We start from the raw sequence: 21,545 nt of genomic DNA on the forward strand, positions 1-21,545 counted from the left end.
TTCATGTACTTATTTCTGAATTTGGTTTGGCGCTACTCTGGAGTGCCAGTCTGAAGCGGGTGTTAGGCACTTCGATACAATGTGTATGCCAATTATTATTATTATTTGACAAACAATTTGGATCATATAAACTGATGATGAATTGTGATATTAAATATTAAGATATAAAACAACTCTGAAATTGCTTTTACCATAGGGTACAATTTATCTCGTGAAATATTAAGAATCAATGCTTTTGAGCTGTACAGTTTGTGTTTCGTTTGAAAAAAAACAAATTTGCATAGCAATCGTACAAATATGTTTTACATTTTCAAATTTATAGCACTTCCCTTACATTTTCCATGTGGTTTTATTTACTTTTTGTATTAATATGTTTAACTGTTAGCAGTATTTATTTATTTATTTATTTGTTAATTGAGCATTCCATATTTCATGGCCAAGTTTACTTCATTGGTGTCGTTAAATTCAGACCCTGCCCCAATTTCATAGAGCTGCTTAAGCACAAGAAGTAGCTAAGTATTACAAAATTATTCGTACCAGAATAAGGTAACCAGTCAAAATAAAATGTTACATGTACAGTTTGTGACTGGTATCCTGCTCATTTATTCTTAGCAGAAATGTGTCAAGCAAAAAGCAGCTGTTATGAAACTGCGGGGCGTAGGGCCCAATTAAAGCTGTTAAGCAGAAAATACTGCTTGTCAAATTTCTTTGCCAAGCAAATAATGAGTGGGGCACCGGTAGCAACAATATACACTTTATTGAATTTTGGTGGGTAACCAGTTTCTGTTAACATGTTTAAGCAAGATTTGTCTGTGCTTAGCAAGTTTTTATGCTTACAGGGTTGATGAAATTAGGCTGTACCCTTTAGTTTATTATCTTTGACTTTTCAGATACTACACTATGTTACTTCAACTTTAACAGGACACGACTGAATATCTTTAAATTAGCCCTTGACCTTGGCCTTCTCTTTAAAAGCTGATTGCTCATTTTCAATACTGTTTAAGGCACTGGACACTTGGTAATTACTCAAAATAATTGTTAGCTTTAAAACTTACTTGGTAACGAGCAATTGAGTTGTTGATAGTATAAAAGATTGTAACGAGCAATTGAGTTGTTGATAGTATAAAACATTGTGAGCAAACAGCTTCATCTAAAGTAACGTAGTTTTTGAAATATTTGAATTGAATTCGAGTGGTCTCCAATTCAAGCATCTGAAAGCACACAAAAAGGGTGTTTTTTGCTTTCATTTTTCTCTCGCAACTTCTGCGATCAATTGATCAGGTTTTCACAGGTTTATTATGCATTACGCTGAGAGACACCAAGTGAGACTATTGGTCTTTGAAAATTACCAAAGGTGTCCAGTGCCTTTAAAATTGTTTAAGTGTGACATGTGTGTATGATGATGAATATATACAAGGGTACCCAAACAATACTGTTTTCCCAACACATTCCAAGCTAACAAAATGGCTCAGTGATGGTGCAATGGCTTGTATATGCAATCATCTTATATGGCAGTCGTGCACCGAGGCAATACTAAAGTTATAGACCCATAGGACTTAATCATAGTCTGTACTGTAGAGAATAATCTGTTCAGTAATGAACAAAACATGTGTGGCATTTGAAAACAAATAGAAGGATGGCAGGGGGAAATGTCTATGAAATTTAAATTTGGGATTGCAGGGTTAAAGACCACAATGTTTCAAAGTTATATTTTTTTTTCTTAAAAATGTTTTAGTTTTAAGGTATTTGTTTGCCCAAAGTACCAGGGCTGATTTCCTAGACATGCCCACAAGCACCAAATACTGCTGAACCATTTTCTGAAAGCATAAACGAGTACAGGATACATTCACATATTTGTTGGTTGCTTTATTCTGCTAAGCATAATTTTAATAGAAATTTGCATCAAGCATGTTTGGAATATATTGATTTTGGTTTTACCCCCATACACCGATGTGTTAGCACTGTATACTCATTACTTTCCCGAGTTCTGCAAGACACTGCTCTAGAATTGGAAAGGTCAAGGGTTCAAATCCCACCAGAGAAATGCCTGTGATTTTTACTGAGTATACGGTGCTAGCACACATCGGTTTACACGTACGTGTATATGGGTAAAACCAAAATTATTAAGCATGATTTTCTTGTACCTTTTGTGCTTAGAGCAGCTCTATGAAATTTGGCTCTGGTTATGTGTGTAAGGTCGAATCCAAATTGGTGGCTACAGCTTTGGCTACGACTTTTGCTAAGGACGTACTTTGAAATCTAGCTGTAACCATAACTCTGGCCACTATAATTCGGACACGGCGTTAGTCTTTCAATGCTTAACTCACCATGAAATTTAACTCAAAGAGTACAATTTTAATTATTTGCTTTATTTATTTGGCAGCTGTTTCTAAAGTGCTTTTACAAAGAGAAAAAAGCACAGTGCAAAAATACTTAATATTATGAGACGGTGTGTACAATAAGGCCATAGCATGCATTTTAGTTTAAACTTGCCAAAACAATTTTGCTGCATTTGTATTAATTTTATGCTTAGAAACGTTTCAAGCACTTTCAAAGTAAGGGTGTTTAATCAGTATGAATATAGTAATATGTTGAGTGTATTTTCCCACGGTCGTTTTTGCTATTTTTGTGTCAAGAAAGCTGTTAGGATATAGGAGAGAGAATTGTGAAGAATGGTTCTGTTGAGTTGAAAATCGAAAGAGCCTTAAAAAATCTCCTAAAAAACATTACTCGTATAAACGTTCGCAAAAGTTTTGTTGCATTTACAGATAGACCAACTCACAAATACTCTAATGTTTGTACAGTAAGAGAAGTAAGACATAGATTTCTTTCATTCTAATATAATTCATATTTTGTGCTGTAATTTTGTGCAATTATTCACTTTGCTTGTAAAAATGTGCAATATTGTTCAAGAATACATGTATGATGTATTTGTGTCCACCACAGTAACTTTAAATTAAATAAGTTAAATGTACTAATGTTGCATTTATAAGCAAGTAATTTTTAACGTCTGTGTGAAATTGCCTTTCACCTGTGTAGACCCTGGTTCGAATCCCACCGGGGGACTTGCATGTGGATTGCTTTCACTGCCTAACTATAGTCATGTTGTGGCTGAGCGGTCTACTAGCCCACCTGACTCGTGCATGTGTTCACCAGTGTTTCTGATCAACAGAGTGTGGGTTCGAGTCCTGGTATTGACACATAAGCAAGATGCTTTTTTGGGGTCGGGTGTGTTGTAGGGTTTGATATGGCAGAGTGATCAAGCGCATCGGACTCTGGTGTTTCTAAACAGGAAAATGTGGGCTTGGATGGGACCTTAAAATGAATTTCAGCAAAGATAACTTGTAACAATTTTTTTCAATCACAATTTTTGTTAAATCACACACAGACGTATATTAAATACAAATGTACAAAGCATATTTATTACAATTTAGTAATTTACAGTGATTTACAAAGAATAATCGTCTTGTACATGTTCTTTCAATCCTCTCTTCACAGGCGCAGCATTACTACAGCACAGTGTTACGGAATTCCTCAACCATCAAACAGCATCTCTGTTGCTCACTTCAGCAGGTCAATCCAATTATTAAAAACACAATTTGATTTTCTCAGATTACAGAAAACGCCTTCGCAGGCTTGGTGCACTCTTTGGGTACCACTGTAAGCCCTTCTCACACGTGGCCGGTGTCGGAGATTTGACAGTAGAGAGTGAATTGTAATCTGCTCCCACAAATGCGATTAGAGATTTGCCTTTCTGATGCACTGGGAGCAGCACAGTCTAATAATATCGGATACTTTAGGATGAAATAATCAACATTGAAGCTGTAAAGAGTCTTGCATTCATAGGATTTTAGATTCTAAGCCCAGGCATGAAGACTACATCTGTTTGGAGAGCAGCCCTTAGCCTTTTGTCTGTTTCTGCTAACAGATCAGCCTGATCAGATTCTATTTCTGCTTACAGATCAGCCCGTACCACAGTTTATGAAGACTACTTCCGCTTAAAGATTAGCCCTTAGCCTTGTGTCTGTTTCTGCTTACAGATTAGCCCTAACCACAGTTTCTATTTCTGCTTACAGATCAGCCCATACCACAGTTTGTATTTCTGCTTACAGATCAGCCCATACTAGTTTCTATTTCTGCTTACAGATCAGCCCTTACCACAGTTTGTATTTCTGCTTACAGATCAGCCCTTACCACAGTTTATGTTTCTGCTTACAGATTAGCCCTTACCACAGTTTTTATTTCTGCTTACAGATCAGCCCTTACCACAGTTTCCGTTTCTGCTTAAAGATCAGCCAATACTAGTTTATATTTCTGCTTATAGATCAGCCCGTATCACAGTTTCTATTTCTGCTTACAGATCAGCCCGCACGACAGTTTCTATTTCTGCTTACAGATCAGCCCTTACCACAGTTTCTAATTCTGCTTACGGATCAGCCATTACTATAGTTCCTATTTCTGCTTACAAATCTGCCCATAGTATTGTGTCTGCTGCTTACAGATCAGCCCATATCACATTTTCTATCTCTATAAAGGTGAGACATTTTTAATCATTTTTAATCATGAACAATGTTTAAAAAAAGTTCTTTTCCATCTGAATCTAGAGAATTAAAAACAACTTTAAAGGTTGACATTTAACATTGGTCCCTGGGCTAAATGTTTTGACCTTTTCACAGTGATGCATTTAATGGTGAAAGTGGAAAGAGTAGGGATTTTGTCGCAGCAGTTCTGATGTCTTCTTGTACATGATTAGTTTTTATGCTATACTTTTGTTTCCATATCATACATTTCAATTAGTTCTAGAACAATTTCTTGGACCTTCTCCTCTTTTAGATCCTCGCTGAATACCTGCAGAAAGTAAAACAAAAAATAGAACAGTTCACTGAGTTTTTAAAGCAACAGACACGCATTTAAACAATAGGACATCACTTCAATCTTCCTAATCACTCCATTTTTGACATGATTTTACATTGCAGTGAGGCACTAGGTCTGAGGAGAAAGAAACTATGGATAAGGCGCCCCCAGATCATTCAACCCTATGGTCTGGACATCCAGGAATGGAAATGTCTAATGGCTTTCTGTCTTTACCTTCTCCTTTTACACAGATATCCCTTTATTAAGACAGACTCATTTACTATGTTATTATTTCTTTTCCCTCTTCTTATCTACCATTTTGTCCCAACCACATTGTTGACGCAATCAACAAGATACAAGTTGTCCGCACTCCTTGAAAGCAGGGTATACTTTTGGTAATTGTCGCTTGATGTATAAAAACATATGCATAGAATGACAAACCTGCAAAAATTTGGGCTCACTAGGACATCAAAGTTGCAAGAAAATAATGACAGAAAAAACATCTTTTTGCATCTAGAATTGTGAGCTTTGAGATGTTGGGGTGAAAAGTACCTCTTTCTCTAGAACTGCATACTTTAATAAGCCATTTGCGTGTTAGATTTGAATATTGTCTGGTACAATGATGTGCTTGATCACAAGTCACCACTTAAGGTTAAATTCCTCAGACTATCGAGACAGTTGCTATGTCACATGATTAGAGCAATCTTTTGCGTAGTTCTGTGAGAGAGGGTGAACACCCATACATGATTCTGAATGGGTGTGTATAGCACAATGGTGCTAGGTTTTGCTGATCTGGAGGTTGCTATGCAATAGCTTGCCCCGAACCATTTGACATAGCAACTGTCTCTTTAGTCCAAGGAATTCAAATGTAAGCGGTAACTTGTGACTAACTAAGCAAGTCATTGTACCGGACATTATTCAAATCTAACTCGCAAATAACTTATTGGGGTCGTTTCTAAAACAATGTTGTAATAAGCCACTTCGGAATGTCGGCTGCGCATGTCTGTTACTGCTGACAATGCATTTTGTCTATCTCCAATAACCTTTTGACAATACCAGATTGTCAAAAGGTTATTGGAGATAGACAAAATGCATTGTCAGCAGCAACAGACATGCGCCACTGACATTCCGAAGTGGCTTATATCAACAGCTCTGGAGTGCTATTTACCAAGTAAGTTTTTGTTATGGTCATGAATTTGTTGAGTAGTAACCAAAAGTATACCCTCCCTTTGAAAAGAACACAACTTAAAAGTGAACCTTTTTTACTCTCACCTGCCACCATTTTTTCTTTGCCTGATCATTCTCGGGCACAGCGACACCATAACACTGCAGAGCGAAATAGACCACAGCGACGGCCAGATGTTAGGGCTTAATCCGTATGCACATATGACTGTGGTAACTGTCTCTTAACATGGCCCATGCCATCTTGCTAATAGGTGTGGTCTTCCACACATCCGGTTCGATCCAATCTCCAAGAGATTTTAAATAATGCACCAAGTATTTATGCGGCAGAGTGACCTGGATGAGCAAACAAAACAACAATCTGATATTGGAGGCTGTAGATGAAAAGGCAATTGCAGTGGTCTAGTGGTTAGACATCTGCTCTAAGAATGGCAAAGGTCTCGCAGGTCCGTATGCTTCATTTTTGAAAGGGCAAGGGCACCAAGGCATTTCCTCCTTGATAAAGGGCACCCTATGTGGAAATTGTAAATTTCCACCGCAGCATTTCAAGGGCACCAAGGCTATGACCAGGGGGCATGGAAGCAAATCGCCTTCATTGCCTCTTTGAAGTATTAGGCCTGGGTCTCGGGTTCAAATTCCAACCAAGTTATGTCGGTGGATTTTTTTCACAAGAGTGGAGTATACAGCCATGACAGTGCTTTACAAATCGCTATATGTGTGCAATCAAATAGTCTTTATTATCCCTGAAGCAAATTTACAGCAAATCTACAGTAGTGAGAGATAGGCGAGTGCTTTGTGCCTCAGCAACCTATACCACCGCATGCATCAATTACCTTGGGGTTGAACTTGAGCATTCGTATTAGCAGCAGCTCGCAGTTGACCACGCTCTCCCTGAGATCCCAGTACCGCTTCCCGATCTCAAGGGGGGACTCAGATTTGTGTAGAATCCTGCAACGAAATATATTGCGTTAGCCCAAGAACAAAAAATTGCATAACAGAGCAAAAACTTGCAAAGGTCGTGGGTTTGATGAACCCCACCCGAGTAATATGCCTGTGATTTTATTCACACAACTTGGGATAGTACCGAGTATACAGTGCTTACACACATCGGTGTATACAAAATGAATAGAACAAGAACTGCTGAGCAGAAAAGTTAATTGTTTGTGAAAGGGTTTTGGGGAAATAAGTTTTGGAATAATGTTGCCTAAACCGCTTATTGAATAAGTACTGTCGGTCCCAGATTTCGAATCAAAAACCTAAAAAAAATACCCAAATTTTAGGAAGTATGTTGATATAATGGTATTCAACAATTTGATAACAGGCCAAGTCCAAAATGACAATTACGGCTACAGCTAGATTTCCATGTCTTCAGGCGTCAAAGTTTAGAATACCCTTAGCAACAGTCGAAGACGTAGCTGTAGTCCAAATTTAGGACACAGCCCAAGTTAGAATCCTACTTCAAGGTAGACCCAGTTACTGGGCAGCAGTACTTATTTTTTTCTAAATTTGTCATTATTGGTTTAACAAAAAAGGAGTACCCCTGGGTCAAACTCCTGGGCACAACAGACCTGTAGCACACATTGATAATGTCTCTCAACTTCACTGGTTGCTCCTCAACTTTAGTGGCCAAGTAGATGGCAGCAGCCCCGACGAGATGGGTGTCATAATCCGTCACGTTGCAGACTGAGAAGAAGCGGTAGTAGATTGTGCATGCCGAAGCTACGGTGGCCGACTGCAGACTGAGTTTGATGCCTGCCTCCATCATGTACTGAGCAACCCTGAAATGGGCCTTAGCGACAGCTGAATCGATCACTTCGTTGGTTGGTCGTTGGCTTGTTGAGGAGGAAGTTGCCATGGCAACTGGTGTTGCCATGGTAAATTTTACAACAGAGGTATGATTTATTGGTTAAGGAATCCTCCACAGAGTATAGCGTGAATTTGCTGAAATTGCAAAGAAACATGGAAATATCACATTAGAAATATTTATTTTATCCTGCCCTTTTTTAACGTTAAAAAATGCTTTGAATTGACTGATGTACATTGTGAAAAACCGTGATGGATGGAGAAACAACAACATATAGGATAGTTTCCAAAAGTTTTACTGGGTATATAGTTTAATTTTGTATTTCTTCGTTGTCGTTGACTCAATACAAAATTAAAATGAATTGAATGTTTTTAGTATATTATTAATATAAATTTATAATTCATATTTTGTTTTTAAGGATTCCACATTTTCTAGGAAAAACTGAAAGTCATATTTCTCAAGGTTGTTTTTGTTTGTTTTGTTTTCTCCCTCCATGCTTTTATGTTGTCTGTTGACACTGCTGATTGTTGGAATCAAAATAGTCAGGTGCTAGTACCTCGACAACAGAGCATTTCAAAAAACGTAGAGCGTCGGGGTGCCACGACTTACAAAAACTCAATAATGTTTGACGGCCATCGCGCCGTTTTTCTGTGAATGTTTTGTGCTGAATTTTCATGAAATCCACTCAAAGATGTAAGTACTTATTTATAAATATAATAGCATAAGTATTCTGTTTCCTTTCAAACATACCGCCGTTGTGTTATGAGGTCATTGTCGGGTGTTTTACACGCTGAGCGAACCGCCGATATTCCTGGTTCTGTTTTGTGTGTGTGGTGTGGAGGGAAGCCATGTGTGTGTGTGTATGGGTGTAGACGTTGAGGGCGTAATTTTATATATTAATATCGTGTGGTTTGCTTTCCCTGCTGAAAAAGTCAGAAAAACATCCATAATTTATCATCCAAGTTATATTCCTCTGGTTGACTACATACAGGAGCACACCATATAAACATTTAAAGACACTGGACACATTGGTAATTTATCAAATCAAAGACCATTCTTATCACACTTGCTGTATTTTAACATATGCAAAATAACAACCAACCTGTGAAAATTTGAGCTCAATCGGTCATCAAAGTTGGGAGATAATAATGAAAGAAAAAACACCCTTGTCACACGGAGTTGTACACTTTGAGATGCATGATTTCGAGACCTCAAAGTTCTAAATCTGAGGTCTCTAAATAAAATGTGATGAAAATTACTTCTTTCTCGAAAACTACGTCACTTCATCAGAGCAGAGGGAGCCGTTTCTCACAATGTTTTATACTAATACTATCAACCTTTCCCCCGATTACTTGTTACCAAGTAAGGTTTTATTGTGAGTAGTCACCAATTTTGTTTAGTGTCTTTAAAGTTTAAGTCTGACTAGGAGTAAGTAGTCTTTAGCTGAGGAGACTGACTGAGCATGGAGGTATTTCTAAACGTACATGTATCATAAAAAGAAGTTTGGTGTTTTAAATAATACATGGACATTCACATTGAAAATTTAAGCTTTTTAACTTTTACATTTAATTTTTTTTTTTTTTTTTTAGATAGGTGAGATGTTTCGAAGTAAGATAATTTCTAATGAAATTAAAATGTTTCTAGTCCAGGATGTATTAGTTCACATTGCAATCCGTAGCAACTGTTAAAATTAAATGGTGCCATGCCAAAAAGTGTTCGTTGCCAATTAATACATTCTGCTGACTGAGCATGCACAGAGACTCAGTCAGAGTGGTCGGTTGACCCAGACCCAAACATATTGTGCCTTTTTTCTGATGAGGCGCTGTAGTGTGGCATGACACCGAAAGGCACAAGTTCCGTTTGACCGTTTTAGACAAATAAAACCTAGTTGAAAATAATTTGTTTTCCTGATTAATGAATAAACAACTTATCTGAGTGGTATCAGACGTCTACACGATCATGTTTAAAAAAAAAAATAATAATCTATATTTGATAAATAATAACACGATCATGTTTAAAAAAAAAAATAATAATCTAAATTTGATAAATAATTTTTTTTTAAGCAAGAGATTATTTTTATCTTATCAACAGGTGATGATGACTGGTTATCCTTCGAACCACATCTAGAATTTACTTTTAAACGCTCTGCAATTATTGTAAACAAGAAGTGAAATAATCATGTCACTCTACGATGGGCTTGGGGTGGACACGTCTCCGAAAAAAGACACCACACCAGAATCTAAGAAACCCGATGTCTGTAAGTAGCAAACTTAATAATAAGCTGGCATTTGTGGAGCACCCTTTCCAGAGGTTGCTAAGAGGCCTGATACTTCAGGAAGGCAATGAGGGCAATGGACCCTTCCCATGAAATATGCTAATTACATTCACACATGCGTACAGACCCTGTTGGTTGGCAAACGCCGTAGAGTTGTGCACTAAGCAGACGCGCAATCACGGAAGCATACGAGCCTGAAGATGATTGCCTCCATGCCCCCTGGTCATTGCCTTGATGCCCTTGAAATGATCCAGTAGAAATTTACAATTGCTCATCTAGGGTTCCTTTACCAATAACAACATGCCTTCGTGCCCTTGTCCTTTCAAAAGTGAAGCATATAGGCTGTAGGATGTGTCCAACACGGGTCAAAACAAATCTAAAACAAAGATGGCCCCCCCAAAAAAAAATGGCCCACCAGTAGGTCTTCAGCAGTTTCTTGAATGATTCTTGAAGTTTGAGTTTGCTTTTCTATCAGGAAGTGAATTCCAATGAGCCAGGTGCAGGCCTGATACTTTAGGTGCAGGCCTGGTCATTGCCTTGGTGCCCTTGAAATGCTACAGTACGAATTTACAATTTCCTCATAGGGTGCCCTTTACTAAGGAGAAAATGCCTTGGTGCCCTTGCCCTTTCAAAAACGAAGCATACATACCTGCAGGTGTTTCTGTTTTACGTAGAAAGCACCCTTATATACTCAGGCTTGCGAGCTGTTACCTGTTACTTGTTACCTATCCCGTAGTTTTCTGACCGTAGGGACTTCACTTGACGACTTGTCGGTCAGTTTCCCCCATCCCTCTTGATCCTCGGAGTTTCTCCGGGATTCATTTAGTGTCACTCCCATCCACTCCATGATGTTGTCCCCCCACCTTTTTCTCTGCCTGCCTCTTTCTTCCTCCTTGTACAGTGCCTTGCAAAATCATCTTAGCAAGTCCTGATGATCGTGAAGTGTGCCCATACCACTTCAGTTTGCGAGGTACAGTTCACTAATATGAGGCAACTTTTGTTTTGTTACCTTTTCTTTCTACAGCTGGATGGTCCGCTGGTATCCGCATGATGCAGTCCCACCTCCGCATGAAGAAAGCGTCACTCACTGAAGCGCAACGACGAATAAGAGCAGCAACCCTTGCCCCCGTTATTGACTTGAAGAAAGGAGGGGGCGGGGTCGAGGAAGCGGGTCTAATGTTACCGCCACCACCCTCGCCTCCAAGACCATCTTTTGTACCAGTCAAACCTGTGAGTCAGTTGTATTGTTATCATGTTTAATCAACATCAAAGTCACTTGACACGTTTGGTAATTGTCAAAAACCAGTATTCACACTTGGTGTATCCCAACTAATGCATAAAATAACAAACCTGTGAAAATGTGGACTCACTTGGTCATCGAAGTTGCAAGAAACAATGAAAGAAAACATCCTTGTTGCACTACTTTGTGTGCTTTCAGATGCCTAAGGCCTCAGGTCTGAAGTAACTTTTTTATTTGAGTGAGAAATTACCTCTTTTTTTTACCTCTCGTTTCTTACAATGTTTTATACCATCAACAGTTATCTATTGCTCGTTGCCAAATTGGTTTTTATGCTAACAATTATTTTGAGTAATTACCAATAGTGTCCACACGACTGCTCTTTATAGTCTTATAATTGATTCCCTCTTTGCTGCCTTCCCATTTGCAGCAGAGTTCTTCCAAGTCCTCTCAACCAGCATTCATCGAGTCCATGCCTTTGGCCGCTGACGTAGATAACGAGTACGACCCAGCCTTTCCCAACGAGTATGAGAAGGTTGTTAAGAAGATGCGAGATAAAGTCATGCAGGAGATGCTGAGAGTCGAGAGACAAAGAGAAAATGAACTGTACAGGTAAATAATAATTATCAGTTTTTATATAGCGCTTTTCACACCCGAAGGGCGTCTCAAAGCGTTTCCAACATTAATACCCCTGGTCACTGATCAGCCTCAATGTTCATTCCTAAAACCAACTCGGCTCCTTGGGGAGTATACAGTCTGTGCTGCAGATATGCGCTACTCGGCTACTCTGTTATATATCGTTGCAAAACCCGCTGCCAAAACATAGTATTCGAACTGCCTGTAGCTACTGGGCAATCTCGGTGGTCTAGTTGGAAAGACAATGCATCTAGAATTGCAAGAGATCGTTGGTTGGAATCCCACCCGAGTAATATGCCTGTTATATTTTTTCACTGGACTCGGGGAAAGTACTGAGTATACAGTGCTAACACACATCGGTGTATGGGTAAAAACCAAATTAATATTCTTTATCCCGATGCAAATTTAACATCTATTATACACATCAGTGTATATGGGTACGACCAAAATTAGTATTCCATATCCCGATGCAAATTTCCATCTATTAAAACATTTGTTTACAAAACATAAACTTAAGGATTTTTCCATAGTTACCAATGTTAATATTGCCAAAATTGGGGTACAACCTTTCCACAATTTTATTTACTAAAATGTATTGTGTTTATTTATTCTCATACTTCTTTTCTGTTGTTGTTTTTCTCGCAGAGGTAATCGAGATTATGATCGTCCCCAAGACAGGGATCGTGACAGACATCGTGACCGGGATCGAGACCGGGATCGCGACCGGGATCGTGACCGGGACCGAGACCGAGATAGAGGCCGAGATAGGGACAGAGATAGAGACCGCAGGAGAGATAGGGATAGAGACAGGGAGAGAGACAGATCCCCACCCAGGGGATTCTCTCGTCGTCCTGACGAAGAAGAGGAAGAGGAGCGAGACAGGCAAAGAAGAAAAGGTGAAATTTTTGCGTCTTTTTTTGTATTCGAGTGTAAATGTTTTTTTGTATTTTTTAGCTGAAATAAAAAGTTGCATTCCCCTGATAATCCCTGGCTACTCTTTTTTTTGTAATTTCAAATAAAATATTTGATACATTTGATAGCTGATTTAAAAAGTTGCATCCTCATAAGGTGATCCCTTGGCTGCCACTTCACAGGGGATGCAGGATGATCCCTGGCTACAGGGTAGTTAAGGATTGTACGACCACCGAACAAAGATATTGACAAAACAGGGAGATGGCAAACATAAGGCAAGATAGCTCAGTTAGTAGAGCGCCTGCACGTTAATCCGGAGGTCTTTAGCTCGAATCCCGCTCTAGTAAATTTGTCTTTGTTCAACCCCCAAATCACTTCTTTTCTTCCCTGAATCTTATGCATAAATCATCCTCATTATATCAAGATCCTCAGTTATAAAATGCCAAGGTTCCAACTTGGGGCCATGAAACTGTTATCTTTCTACTTAACCACATAACAAGTGAAATGTCTCTCAAAATACTTTCAAATGCTGCTGGATTGGCTTCTGAGCAAGTTTGTTATTGCCCTTAATTTTTAAAGAGTGATAACCAAAAGTATACCTCGCCTACATGACTAGTTTAAAAACTCTTCACCACACTTGGATTTCCTTATTATTGGCTGTGAATAGAACTAAGTCTTAGCAATGACCTTTGTTCCTTTTCACCTTTGACTTTTGACCTTTGACCAGGAGGAAGTGGAGCTGCCATAGCGCCTCCTAGCTCACTCATCTACGACGATAAACCCATCCAAGAGAACGAATGTGAGTGAAATCTGTAAACATCCCTGACCGACGGAATTTCTTAAGTCATTCCTTAAAGGTCTATGTACTTTTTCCTAACACAAAAAACAATGTCCACAGATTTACATTAAACTTATACAGTTTAAAGACTATGATAGTAGAAAGCTTTCCTTGAAATTTTCATTTCTGGGGTGCTGTTGGTTTTGAGAAATGAGTAAAACAAATAATTTTGTAAAAACGTATTAACCAGTTATGCTATGGTTTTGGTATAATATCATAACTGGTTAATGGGATTTTACATGCTAAATAATTTTTGTCTTTCTGAGACGAAAATTATTTTGTTACCTACTCATTTCTCAAAAACTACACAACCTTAGTTAGTAATATTTGAAGGGAAGCTTTCCACTATCATTATCTTCAAACCCTGTAAATTTAATGCAAATCTGTGGACATTTCGAAAAAGTACCCGAATCATTTTAAGGGAGACTCTAAGGTCGAATGCACTTTAATTTGTGAGGCACTGTTTTTTTTCAGTAGATAATAATTCTTTATTTTTTTTTCGTATCGATTTGTATTTCTATATTCTTATGCCAGTGTAAAGTCTAATAAAACTAAAATAAGACTACTCATGTAAGTGAAGAAAATAGCAAGCTCTAACCTCATGTTAAAACAGTGTGAAATGCCCTTTAAAGCCACTGGACCCTTTCGGTACAGAAACAAAAAAAAAGTTCACAGATTTACAAATAATTTACAGGGTTTACAGAAGGTAATGGTGAAAGACTTCTCTTGAAATATTAGTCCATGAAATGCTTTACTTTTTGAGAAAACAGTAAAACAATATAAATTCTCGTTAGCGAGAATTACGGATTTATTTTAAACACATGTCATGACACGGCGAAACGCGCGGAAACAAGAGTGGGTTTTCCCGTTATTTTCTCCCGACTCCGATGACCGATTGAGCCTAAATTTTCACAGGTTTGTTGTTTTATATATAAGTTGTGATACACGAAGTGTGGGACTTGGACAATACTGTTTACCGAAAGTGTATAATGGCTTTAATTGATACTCTTTTTAGTAGCAAATTTGAACCTGATGTCCATGGACATCACGAACAAATGTTTTTGCACCAGTCATGAAATGTAGTATTAAGTGGTAACTTGTAAACAAGCAAGTCTGTGTACCAGACTTCTTAAAATAAAGGATTTGAACTGCCTCTAGTTATGGGGCAATCTTGGTGCTCTAGTTGGTAAGACATCTGCTCTTGATTGCCAAAGGTCGTTGGTTCGAATCCCACTAATATGCCTGTGAAAGGACTGAGTATACAGTTCTTACACACAACGGTGTTAGGGTAAAACCAAATAAAACTCACAAACTGAAGTGCTACTCGTTGTAACTGAACTCTATTCTTATCCCTTGCCCATTTCAGTTGCACCCCCTATGTCATCTTCTAAGCGCCCCTTCGCTGATATCTTTAAGGGCAAGAAAGATGGAATGCATGATCAGGATCCTGAAAGATCGCAAACACCTCCGCTAACGGACGGCTCGGAGGAGTTCAGTCGCCCACTGGGACCCCCTCCACCATCCAAGGGCAGTGGGTTCCAGGTACCTGTGGGTATGGGGTGAGTAATACTAATAATAATAATATTATCCAAGTCTTATAGCGCACCTATCTACCAAACAAGGTACTCAAGGCACTGAGTATACACAAACTTTCAGAAAGACAGCTTATTGCAATGATGAATTTTGAGACCCAATTAGTTAGCACCTTATAAGGGTTTACAAGGTGCTACAGCGCATTAAGCAGCCACAGCCAGGAACACCGGGGCGTACCCCTTCTTTTTTCGATAAGTGCTCTGGGTTCTTTTACATACTTCACACAACTGGGACCGAAGGCTTTACGTCCCATCCGAAGGACGAAGCAATGGACAAGTGTCTTGCTTAAGGACACAAGTGTCACGGCTGGGGATTCGAACCCACACTCTGCTGATCAGAAACACCAGAGTTTGAATTCGGTGCTCTTAACCGCTCGGCCACGATACTTCTTCCAAGTAACTGCACAACATGAAGGTGCTCTCAATATTATTTTTTTTTCTTTTTTTATGCAGCTGCTCCAAACCTTTGGAACAATCAGATATATCAGATATATCATGCTATTTCACTAATACTGATTTCAAAATATCCCTTAAACTCACCTTTTCCCATAAGCATCTGAAAGTACACAACTTCGTGTGACAAGTGTTTTTTTTTTATCTTGCAACTTAGACGACCAATTGAGTTAAAAATTTCACAGGTTTGTTTTTTTATGCATATGTTGAGATACACCAAGTGAGAAGACTGGTCTTTGACAATTACCGATAGTGTCCAGCGTCTTTAAACATTGTTCTTGTTGTTATCTAATTCCAGTGTTAATTCAGTGGCTGCCAAGATCATGGCTAAATACGGTTTCCAGGAAGGGCGAGGACTCGGGAAGTCTGAGCAGGGGATAAGTACAGCTCTACAGGTGGAGAAGACGAGTAAAAGAGGAGGCAAGATCATCGAGAGGAAAACAGGTAAGATGAAGGTTCAATAGGCTTGGGCGACCAGTGAAATTTACTACGTCAATAGTCGTGCCTCAAATAATAATAAATAATAATAGTGGCTTCTTATACAGCGCTCAGTTCCGTCACGCAGTGATGCTCATGGCGCTTCAACATTATTACCCCTGGTCACTGGGCCTTTAATCATTCCTTAAACCATCTCAGCTCTCCCTGGGGAGTAAACAGCCTGTGCCGCCAAATATGTAGCGCAATAAAGGCTAATCAATCACAAGAACCAACTCTGTCCTCACAGGTACCCATTTACCCTTGGGTGGAGAGAAGCAATTATAGTTAAGTGTCTTGCTCAAGGACACAAGTGTCACGCCCGGGATTCGAACCCACACTCCGCTGAATAGAATCCGCTTGGTCGCGACTTTGACATTAGTCGCGACTTATTTTTAATTCCCAAGATGCATTGCGGCATAATGTTTGCCACAGGTGCAATAGTAAAGTTCACACTGAAAGAATTGAAGGATTGTGTCACTATTGTCTGATTTCGAAAGCAAACTATGTTGTTGTGACTTGTTGTAGGCGACACAATTAGTTCACCAAATGGGTAGTCTCAACTATCTTTTTGTAGTAGTTGCGACTACTTTTGTAGAAGTCATGGGGGCATGATTCACCGAGCGGTTTAAAAATGGTGGTCGCAACGCCACTAAGCAATCAATAGTCGCGACTACGACACTAGTCGCACTAGTCGCCCAGGCTTATTGCTTTCAAAATTCTTTTGTTCATGTTTTATTGCATACATGGTTCCGCTCCTATGTTTCTTTGGTAAAACCATATACTCCTGTACGATATCTTTGATCTTCTAATGCTGGATTGTATACATGTTCCTAAGAGTAGGATTATGTCCAGTGCCTTTAATGTAACCAAAATGTTGACTTCTGGTTGTTTTTTCTTTTCTCCTTGTGAAGACTCTCCACCTGTTATGCCTCCCCCACCTGGACCACCAGGACCACTTGGACCACCAGGACCACCTGGACCACCAGGACCATTGGGACCACCCGGACCACCAGGACCATCCTCAGCTGTTCCACCACCCAAATCAGATATCAAATCCGTCATGAAGAATCCAACCAAAGTGGTTCTCCTCATGGTAAGTATAGTTAATAGATGGACATTTGAAATCGTTGCAGTACCCTCTGCCTCTAGCTACTGGGCATTCTCGGGGGTCTAGTTGGTATATAAGACACCGCTCTAGAAGTGCGAAGGTCTTGGGTTCAAATCCCGCCCGAGTATTATCCCTTATTTTAGTTGTTCTTTATATATCTTTGACCATTTCTAAAATTTGTTGTATGTTCATTTTGCAAAATGAAAATAATAATTTGAGTCGGTACAAATCCTGGACCCATGAGTGACCAGTAGTTGACAAGCTTTTGTTTGTTGTCTTTGCTATAGTGTTTTTGTGTTGAGTCTCGGGCCGTTCCCAACAAGCCTCGGCTTATTTATACAGCCTCCTTACTCCTTATATTGTTACATCTTTTCTGTATCATTATCATTGGTCGTGTTTACTCTTTGCTTGTATTGTAATGTACTCAAATAACAATGTCCCCATGATTCTGTAATTCCTATTAGTGGATATAGAAATCTAAGTTTCATTGAATTGTATAAATTATTGAGCAAGATACCGTGTTCGTATTGCTCGTGGACCTACTTGTTTGTATCAATTTTTAAATTAACTTATTGTTCAATTATCTTGTCGTCCTGCTGTTTTACTGTAGTGTTGTGCTTTTTAATCGGGTGATTCTCACGGTTTTAGTTTTACGCTTTTTTTATTTTTGTGCTTTGTATTATTTTTTTTTTTTTTGACTGGTTTCTTGTTAATTTTTTTCTGTTGTGAATCTTAGGGTATTTTTTTCAGGATCTTTATAATATATTTGTTTTTTGCGGTTGTGATTAATTGCTTATATAAATCTGTAAACTTTCACCTTCATTGTTTTAATGATCGCATTTGTGGGTCATATTTTGATCTTTTCATGATTTTACTTTTTGTGGTTTAATGTTATAGTTATTGGAAAGCGCCTGGGAGCATTTTTACAATGGATTTGATGCTACATGTATATGAATGTGATTTATCATTATTTTTTATTATTATTTTTATTATTATTATATTATTATTATTATTATAACTTGCGCGTATAGGTTGCTCTATTGGCTCAGTAAGTTTGACATGAAAACAAGATATCCTTTCTCATTTACTAATGCTGCACTGTACTTGGTTTGTCTCCTGGCTTCAGAACATGGTTGGGCCTGGCGAGGTTGATGATGATCTACAGCCAGAAACAGCTGAAGAATGCGCTAAATATGGAGAAGTAGGCAGGGTCGTAATCTATGAGGTGAGTGTGTGATGAGATTACAGAGAGGCGGGATGCCAGACTGGGATGTGGTGGTAGAGAGCGCACTGGCTGAGGCCCTGTCCGAATTGGCGACTTCGGCTACAGCTATGGCTAGGGCGCGCGCGTCTGCTATTCTTCAACACTGACAGACGCGCTGATCTAGCCGTAGCTGTAGCCAAAGTCACCAATTCGGACACGGCCTTAGTTTCGTGGCCCCGGGTGTGGCCATTTTGTAAGTTGAACATTTTGAAAGAAAAAAAAAAAAACGCAAACGTTTATTTGTCATATATACACACCAATGTGTAGGCCTACTTCATTTTCAAGGCACGTACAACGTTAATAATAATAATAAATATTAATTTATAATGCGCACTTCTCCAGAAGACCGATTAAGGCGCCTACACAAAAAGAAAACATACATTAAATATTATACGTTCATGTTACAAAATGGCGTGCATGTCTCCTTTCGATCCTGCTGCGTTGGTGCACGCCCTCTAGTTATTATCTATAACTCTATTGCAACGTCAAAGCCAAAGTTTTGCAAATCAAGAATGGAAAACTATGAAAAGCCATAAATGCAAGGCAAAAACAGGTAGCTACAATTTGTAACAACGTTACACGAATATGAAAACAAAAGGTTTTGAAAGTTTAAGGAAAGTTTGCAGAAGTATTGAACTGTGTCATATTATCTGTTAACCATAATTTGATGTTTTTCTAACATCGGCCGTCCATGCCAACCAGTGGGGGGGGGGGGGGGTATCAACAATGGGAAGGTGTAGCAGTGATTCCAGCATCACCTTCTTGGGTGGTCTACCCGACTGGCATGTTGTTTCTAATTTTGTTCATATTTAAATACTTCAGTGGGAGGAATTTGAAAACTATTCAAAAAACATTTGACAGTTCGTTTTTAAATTTATTATATAAAAGATATTAAATTTGCATCAGGGATGAAGAATATTAATTTTGGCTTTTACCCATACACCGATGTGTGTTAGCACTGTATACTCGGTACTTTCTCAAGTCTTGCGGGAAAGTACTGAGTATACAGTGCTAACACACATCGGTGTATGGGTAAAAGCCAAAATTAATATTTTTAATTTATTGTTTTCAATAATGTATCTTTGTGGCGGTTTAGTTGATATTGAAGTGAAAGTTACAGCTTTTTAAAAAAAATTTTTTTTATTCCATTTAAAGGAACCAGGTGCTCCTGATGATTGTGCTGTTCGGATTTTTGTCGAGTTTCAGAGAGTGGAATCTGCCATCAAAGGTAAGCCAATGATTTTAAGAAACTCCACAAATGTTTTGAGTTTGAGAATCCAGGCACTTTAAATTGTTAACCCTTTCATGTATTATTATATTGATAAAATGGGCACATCCAGACAGAATTTGATGGCAATAAAAACCTTTGGTTAGAGGACTTAAGCAGTGTTTGATAGTTTTAAAACATTTTGAGAAACATTTCACTTTTTTAAGTACTGTGGTTATGTAAAAAGATGTTTTTATGCCCCAAAACTTGAATTTGAGAGGTGTTAGATTTCCTATTTGGGGTTGTTCTTCTGTGTTAACATATTTGCTGTGGATTGTTGGTGATAGCTTATAAGCTTGTAGAATGAAATGTTCAGATGATAGTTTTGATTGTAATATCTACAATTGTATAACAATCGCACGATTCCAAAAACCAAATGAACACTTTGTCTTAACCACCTTGGCTCTAATCCTAAGGAAACCACTTTTAAGTCGGATCTCAGATTTTGCCCCATCTTAAAAGTCGTTGGTCCTGTGCGTTGTGTAATGCACGCAATGATCCGAGTAATACTTATAGCTAAGAGAAGGGTTCGCCCCGGTGTTCCTGGCTGTGGCTGCTGAATGCGCTGTAGCACCTTGTAAACCATTATAAGATGCTACATAATTGGGTCTCCAAATTCATAACTAGGAGAAGGCTAAGAGAAGGGGTTTGCCCCGGTGTTCCTGGCTGTGGCTGCTGAATGCGCTGTAGCACCTTGTAGCACCTTGTAAACCATTATAAGATGCTACATAATTGGGTCTCCGAATTCATAACTTCAATAACCTATCTTTCTAAAAGAATGTATACTAAGCGCCTTGAGTACCTTGTTGGTAGATATGTGTGCTTTATAAGACGTTGGTATAATTATTGTCTTCCTTTTGTTTCTTGCAGCTGTGGTGGACTTAAATGGGCGTTGGTTTGGAGGGAGGGAGGTCAGAGCAAGCTTTTATGAAGTCAGCAAATTCCAACGCTATGAGTTAGATGCCAAAGATTGATAGGAATGAACAGTCAGACATAGATACGATGCTGAGGGGAACCATCATTCCCCAAACGGTGATCATTAATACTTCCATTGGGTGATACGGTTCCCAATTAGGGTACCAGTATATCCCGATGGGGGTCATTTAGCTGTTTGTTCCTGTTTAAATCTTCATTGGGAGAAGTGGCTACCGATCAGGGTAAAAGAATACTCTGTATGTGAGACTGGATGGCGTGATTTGAACACTAGAGGGTGCAAACATTTTTTTCTCCTGAATTTTTCCTCGATATTATACAGCTCCTTGCCACCTGACAATTGTGTTCAATTGTGTTACAAATGTACACGTCTTCTAATGAAAAATTACTTACTGAAAAATATTGGTGAAAATGTGTGTCAAACCTACGAAAAATGGCTCGCCGAAGTTCTGTCAATGGACGTTCATGCTTGGGGGACACACTCTCCGTTGCAGGACATTATCCGTGTTGAGCATGGCGGGCAGAATCAGCTATCGAGAGACAGTTTATCGTAGGAGATAGTCTTGGGGGACGTTGTACCCTAGACAAGTCGGGTAAAGTTGTCTACGGGGACAGATTCACCGGGGGAGGGGGGGGGGTTGGGAGAATATTCGTCCACACCATGCCAGCACATTAATCCGGAGGTTGCAATACCCATACTAGTCATGTTTTTT

General features: G+C 38.9%; 2 protein-coding genes across 3 annotated transcripts; one reads left to right on the plus strand and one right to left on the minus strand.

The window, feature by feature from the left end:
- Positions 1-368: 368 nt before the first annotated feature.
- On the minus strand, positions 369-8,689 carry LOC139954598 (cyclin-Q-like). Its single transcript, XM_071954484.1, has 5 exons — positions 8,591-8,689; positions 7,605-7,977; positions 6,870-6,984; positions 6,127-6,372; positions 369-4,848 (listed from the first exon to the last, which is right to left on the minus strand). Exons 2-4 carry the CDS (start codon positions 7,907-7,909, stop codon positions 6,217-6,219), a joined length of 576 nt encoding a protein of 191 aa, XP_071810585.1. The 5' UTR covers positions 7,910-7,977; positions 8,591-8,689; the 3' UTR covers positions 369-4,848; positions 6,127-6,216.
- LOC139954595 (splicing factor 45-like) lies at positions 8,441-21,445 on the plus strand. Of its 2 annotated transcripts, none has more exons than XM_071954478.1 (12): positions 8,441-8,533; positions 9,932-10,097; positions 11,140-11,345; positions 11,783-11,964; positions 12,634-12,884; positions 13,628-13,699; positions 15,105-15,297; positions 16,082-16,227; positions 17,172-17,353; positions 18,495-18,593; positions 19,788-19,860; positions 20,770-21,445. In XM_071954478.1, exons 2-12 carry the CDS (start codon positions 10,019-10,021, stop codon positions 20,871-20,873), a joined length of 1,587 nt encoding a protein of 528 aa, XP_071810579.1. In that variant the 5' UTR covers positions 8,441-8,533; positions 9,932-10,018; the 3' UTR covers positions 20,874-21,445. The 2 variants fall into 2 exon arrangements, with proteins under 2 accessions (XP_071810579.1, XP_071810580.1); XM_071954479.1 differs by having other exon boundaries at positions 11,786-11,964.
- The last annotated feature ends 100 nt before the right edge of the window (positions 21,446-21,545 follow it).

Source organism: Asterias amurensis, chromosome 2 (assembly GCF_032118995.1).
Source record: "Asterias amurensis chromosome 2, ASM3211899v1".
Lineage (NCBI taxonomy): Eukaryota > Metazoa > Echinodermata > Asteroidea > Forcipulatida > Asteriidae > Asterias > Asterias amurensis.

What these genes read in the sequence shown, in the direction of transcription:
- LOC139954598 (XM_071954484.1), bottom strand. Translation starts at nt 7,909, where the DNA reads ATGGCAACACCAGTTGCCATGGCAACTTCCTCCTCAACAAGCCAACGA. An exon ending in ATTATCAATGTGTGCTACAG is followed by an intron (nt 6,985 to 7,604) that starts GTCTGTTGTGCC and finishes ATTTCGTTGCAG; the next exon opens with GATTCTACACAAATCTGAGT. An exon ending in TGCTCAAGTTCAACCCCAAG is followed by an intron (nt 6,373 to 6,869) that starts GTAATTGATGCA and finishes TTGCTCATCCAG; the next exon opens with GTCACTCTGCCGCATAAATA.
- LOC139954595 (XM_071954478.1), top strand. Translation starts at nt 10,019, where the DNA reads ATGTCACTCTACGATGGGCTTGGGGTGGACACGTCTCCGAAAAAAGAC. An exon ending in GATCATCGAGAGGAAAACAG is followed by an intron (nt 16,228 to 17,171) that starts GTAAGATGAAGG and finishes CTCCTTGTGAAG; the next exon opens with ACTCTCCACCTGTTATGCCT. An exon ending in AGTGGAATCTGCCATCAAAG is followed by an intron (nt 19,861 to 20,769) that starts GTAAGCCAATGA and finishes TGTTTCTTGCAG; the next exon opens with CTGTGGTGGACTTAAATGGG.